The 5,115-nt window shown below is 60.6% G+C and overlaps 1 protein-coding gene across 1 annotated transcript in view; it reads left to right on the forward strand.

The window, feature by feature from the left end:
- Window positions 1–855: 855 nt before the first annotated feature.
- Rgl2 (ral guanine nucleotide dissociation stimulator like 2) overlaps window positions 856–5,115 on the forward strand; it is an 8,042-nt gene continuing 3,782 nt past the window's right edge. Inside the window, exons 1-11 of the mRNA XM_021149390.2 lie at window positions 856–1,005; window positions 1,206–1,402; window positions 2,693–2,776; window positions 3,015–3,193; window positions 3,301–3,351; window positions 3,434–3,731; window positions 3,984–4,235; window positions 4,326–4,429; window positions 4,516–4,600; window positions 4,687–4,755; window positions 4,873–4,947. Of these exons, the coding sequence (XP_021005049.1) occupies window positions 1,247–1,402; window positions 2,693–2,776; window positions 3,015–3,193; window positions 3,301–3,351; window positions 3,434–3,731; window positions 3,984–4,235; window positions 4,326–4,429; window positions 4,516–4,600; window positions 4,687–4,755; window positions 4,873–4,947 (1,353 nt within the window). The 5' untranslated portion in view covers window positions 856–1,005; window positions 1,206–1,246. The remainder of the gene's footprint in view (window positions 1,006–1,205; window positions 1,403–2,692; window positions 2,777–3,014; window positions 3,194–3,300; window positions 3,352–3,433; window positions 3,732–3,983; window positions 4,236–4,325; window positions 4,430–4,515; window positions 4,601–4,686; window positions 4,756–4,872; window positions 4,948–5,115) is intronic.

The raw sequence follows: 5,115 nt of genomic DNA on the forward strand, positions 1-5,115 counted from the left end.
CCTGGCTGTCCTGGAACTCACTTTGTAGACCAGGCTGGCCTCGAACTCAGAAATCCGCCTGCCTCTGCCTCCCAAGTGCTGGGATTAAAGGCATGGGCCACCACGTCCGGCCACAGCGTTTCTTTTGCCTGGTCCACCTTTGCCATCTCCGGGCCTGGTGGGTCTCGGCCCTTCACGAATGTCCCCCGTGTGGTTCGTCCTCTCCTGTCCGCCGGTCCTCATGAGCCAATAAAGTCTTTACGAGTTTCCATGCGGGCCTCTCATTCTCCCCTTTCCAAGCACAGCCAACCTCTCGGTCACCTCCCGGTCCTCGTCTCGCACCCGGGAGACGACATAGCCACTGTGGGAACCGCGCGCGCTCCGGCGCACGGTGAGAGCCGGACGCCCGGAGCGACGGACCCGAGTGGAACCGGAAGCGCCGCACTAGCCGGCTTCCGCCCCCTTCCCGCAAGTGGGCGGGCATAAGGGCGGCACAGAAAACCCGGCGCGGATTTGCTCCGTTGCACTCGTGCCGGCGCGGCAGTGTCATTCTCCAGCTGCAGTAACGGGGTCGCGCCACTGCTAGGGCACTTTCCTCGGCAGTTGCAGCGCCGCTCTCGTTAGAGAAAGTGACTTAAAATTCCGTGTTTGCCTTCCCGTGGAGGCTTGAGACAGGACCCTGGTCTCCAGCGTGTCTGCTGCGAGACGCGGGCTTCAGAGCCACGGAGTGGGGCTGCAAGGGACAGCGGAGTAGTGCACCTGCAGCCTGCGTCCCAGCCCCTGGCGTCCAGCACTCCCGTAGTCGCTCGCCCTGGCTCCTGTCCTCACTTCCTTCCCTTTTTGGCTCCTGCTGTCGGGCGGACGCGGAGAGGGGGGAAGCGGAAAGGGCGGGAGGGCCCGGGAGCCCGGCGGGGTGCAGGAGGGGGGCCTCGCGGAAAAGCCGGGGAGGGGACTCGGTAGAGGGCCAGAGACCGACAAGAACAGAGGCCCGGGACCCGCGCGCAGCCCCTCGCCCTTCCCGAGCAGGTCAGAGCCGGAGCACGGGGTGACCCTGCCCATTCCGCACTAGTTAGCCCCCGAGTCCCAAGCAAGCACCGAGGGCTTGGGTTTCCCCACTCCCGTATCTCCCTCCCCCGGCCTTCCTCAGGGACTCCCACCCAGGTCCCTTCTTGCCCGTCTCCCCCACGCCCGTCTGACTCCACCCAATCCCACCCGTCTCTCCCCAGGCGCCCCCATGGCCCGACCCCGCTGATTGCTTCTCTCGGCCATGCTCCCGCGGCCCCTGCGGCTGCTTTTGGACACGAACCCCCCCGGGGGAGTCGTGCTGAGCAGCTTCCGGAGCCGGGACCCCGAAGAGGGTGGGGACCCAGGTGGCCGGGCCGTGGGCGGGGGGCAGGAGGAAGAGGATGAGGAAGAAGAAGAGGTGAGACGCGGGTGGCGGGAGGCAGGGCATTAAATATTTCTGAGATTCTCCTCCTTTCGGTGTCTCTGGGTCCCTCGGTCTCTTCCTCCCCGCCTCACTCGCATCCCGCCCGCCACACTCTCTCTGGATATCTGTCCCCTGGCTGCGGGTCCTGGTGTCTATGAAGTTCGCCCTGTCCGTCTGCTCGGAACCTGCCCGTAGGAACCTGCCGAGTTCCTGCCTGGAATGGCTGGCTGGCAGGCGGGCTGACTGTGCCTGCGGGACTCAGGCCCTCTTTGCCCATACCTGCTCAGACGGGTGCCACTGGGCAGTTGTATCTTGGTCCCTGTCTCCCTCCTCGTTTTTTGTTTGGCTGGGAGGGGTTTGTTTCCACAGTAACCAGCTCCTCAGACTCTAGGATTGGGGAGGGAACCCTCAGATTTCGCCGCCTCTTCCCCCACCCCCTGGTGCTCAATAGAGGGCAGCAAGCCAAGAGGTTCCAGCACCTGGAGAGATGATCCCGGGATAGGTAGAGCGTGGTCATTTTCGTCCGAAGAGACTGATAGGATGTAGTCGGCAGCAGGATTTAGGGATTCAGGAGGGTCCAGAAGTTAGATTCGGAGGATCCAGACTCCTGGGCCCCGACATTGGTAAAGTTAGGGTGACTGGCAAGGCTGGTTTTTCGGGATCGGTCGGGGGAGGGGCTAGGGCCACATGACTCTGAGTCTACCGCTCCCCCCCCCCCATCATCCTTACTTCCCCTTCTTGTAACTGGGATTGGAGCCGCCACCTTCAGGGGGTCCCCAGTGCTGAGATTAAGTGGAAGCTGTATTGGGGATCTGGGGAAAAGGAGTCTCTGCGGAAGGACTAAATTTGGGCTCCTCTGGTTCTGTCAGGGAGGGCGGGCTTTGTGAAGTTTCAGCTTCTCTCTGCTTCAGGTCTCTCTTCCTTTGGCTTTGTGCCTCTTCAGGCACGGTCTGCTCCTGACTTTGCGCCCTGCTTTTCTGCGTTGGGCTCAGCTGTGGGGACAAGGGGGTTGGAGGTGGCCAGAAGAGGGGCTCCTGCATTTAGTTGAAACCCTTACTGCAACCTCTTCCATCCCACCGAGCTCTGAGGTGGCCGGGGGAGGGGGGCTGTCTGAGCCCCAGGGTGGGGTAGACCTGGGGTCACCAGTACCCTCTACCCCTCGCACTCGCTGGTATTGTCCCCCGCCATCACAGGTGAGGGGTGCAGAGGGAGGAACAGGGCCTGGGGACAATGGCTGGGGACTGGAGGTGCTGTGGGACTCACTTCCTCTTCTTGCTCCTCCAGGCTTCTGTGTCAGTCTGGGATGAGGAGGAGGATGGTGCAACCTTTACTGTCACAAGCCGCCAGTACAGGCCTCTTGATCCCTTGGTGAGATCACGACTTTGAGGTCTTGCCTCTTGGTTTTTAATTTAATATATATTTATTTACTTATTTATTTTCCGGAGCATTAGGTTGAAGAAGTTCTGGTAGTGTGACGGTAGTTCTGTGTTGTGTGATTTAAGCCATTTCTGAACCGGGGCAGAAATAAGCTAGATCTGGATTATCCCAGATGTCTAGCAGTCAGATTGAGGAGGCCCGTCGGTGAGACACCCTCCATGTTCTCCAGGCTCCCTTGCCTCCACCTCGCTCCTCCCGACGGCTCCGCGCTGGCACTCTGGAGGCCCTGGTCAGACACCTCTTGGATGCCAGGACGGCAGGGGCTGACATGATGTTCACTCCAGCCTTGCTGGCCACCCACCGGGCCTTCACCTCCACTTCTGCCCTGTTTGGGCTTGTGGCTGACAGGTCAGGGGCCAAGGGTTAGGAGGCTCCTGGATTCCCTTTGAGCACCCCCAGCACCCGGGGTGGGGGGGCTGGAAAAGCCACAAGGTAGACCCTCTCCTCATCCCCAGGCTGGAAGCCCTTGAATCACATCCTCCGGGCGAGCTAGAGAGGACCACAGGGTGAGTGGCCCTGTCTCAACCTCAGTCCCCTCAGGGTGCTGAGGCTGGACCTCTGACCCCTGGCTGATTCCCCTTCTCTCAGGGTAGCCATCTCTGTACTTTCAACTTGGCTGGCCTCTCACCCTGAGGATTTTGGCTCTGAGGTCAAGGGTCAACTTGACCGGCTTGAGAGCTTCTTGCTTCGGACAGGGTATGCAGCACGGGAGGGTGTTGTGGGGGGCAGTGCTGACCTCATCCGAAACCTCCGGGCCCGGGTGGACCCCCGGGCCCCCGACCTTCCTAAGCCCCTGGCCCTTCCTGGCGATTCCCCTGCTGACCCCACGGATGTCCTGGTGTTCCTCGCTGACCACTTGGCCGAACAGCTGACCCTGCTAGATGCGGTGAGACCTTGACCTTTGACCCCACACTCTCTGCCCCCTTACTAACCTCTCCTTGGCTCCGGATCCTTTTCTTGCTTCCAATTGTCCTGGTGCAGTTCCTCTTCCGTCTGCTTCTCTTCCCTTCGCCCCTTGGCTGTTCCCCTTGAACTCTGGCCCCCACTGGTCCCTGGCCACTTAAGAGCCTCAGATCCCTGATACTGGAAACTTGTCTGGCTTGACTCTAAATTGTAACCTCTGCCCTCTGCCCTGCAGGAGCTGTTTCTTAATCTGATCCCCTCTCAGTGTTTGGGAGGCCTCTGGGGTCACAGAGACCGGCCAGGACATTCTCACCTCTGCCCGTCTGTCCGAGCTACCGTCACACAGTTCAACAAGGTGGCGGGGGCGGTAGTTAGCTCTGTCTTGGGGGCCACCTCAATTGGAGAGGGGCCAAGAGAGGTGACTGTGAGACCACTCCGGCCCCCACAGAGGGCCCGGCTCCTAGAGAAGTGGATTCGTGTGGCCGAGGTAAGAGAGAGCAGGCCTGCTGGCTGGGGACTCTTTGTCTCCGGTGTGGCAAGGGACCCTAGAGCCTTGACTGTTCTCCGGTCCTCACAGGAGTGCCGCCTGCTTCGGAACTTCTCCTCAGTGTATGCTGTTGTGTCCGCTCTGCAGTCCAGCCCTATCCACAGGCTTCGGGCAGCCTGGGGGGAGGCAACCAGGTAGGAGGACTGAAGTGCCCGAGGCCTGGGGTGCGGAAGCTTCGGGACCCCAGGCCTGTGCTCAGAGGCCTGTTCTTCCTCTCTAGGGACAGCCTCCGAGTCTTTTCCAGCCTGTGCCAGATTTTCTCAGAGGAGGATAATTATTCCCAGAGCAGAGAGCTCCTCACGCAGGTGAGGGCGGTCTTGCTTTCCCCAGCCTCTGCACCTGCCCCCTCCTCCCCAGCCCCCTCCTCCCCGTCACCTTGTTTTGTCACCAGGAAGTGAAGCTGCAGCCCCCTGTGGAGCCACACTCCAAGAAGGCCCCAAGGTCTGGCTTCAGGGGTGGGGTGAGTGTTCAGTGGGGCTGGGAATGGGTGGCTTACCTGGTGAGGAGAATACACAGTTGTGTCTGAAGGGAAAGGGAGAAGGGCTCACATCCCGATCTCTGCCATCTCTGCCTGCAGGGTGTGGTTCCCTACCTGGGAACCTTCCTGAAGGACCTTGTGATGCTGGATGCGGCCTCCAAGGATGAGCTGGAGGTCAGTGTGTGTGTGGTGTGTGTGTGGTGTGTGTATGTGTGTGTGTGTGGTGTGTGTGTGATCTGTGTGTGGGTGTGTGTGTGTGGTGTGTGTGTGTGTGTGGTGTGTGTGTGATCTGTGTGTGGGTGTGTGTGTGTGGTGTATGTGTGTGTGTGTGGTGTGTGTATG

The sequence above is a fragment of the Mus caroli genome, chromosome 17, assembly GCF_900094665.2.
Source record: "Mus caroli chromosome 17, CAROLI_EIJ_v1.1, whole genome shotgun sequence".
Classification (NCBI taxonomy): domain Eukaryota; kingdom Metazoa; phylum Chordata; class Mammalia; order Rodentia; family Muridae; genus Mus; species Mus caroli.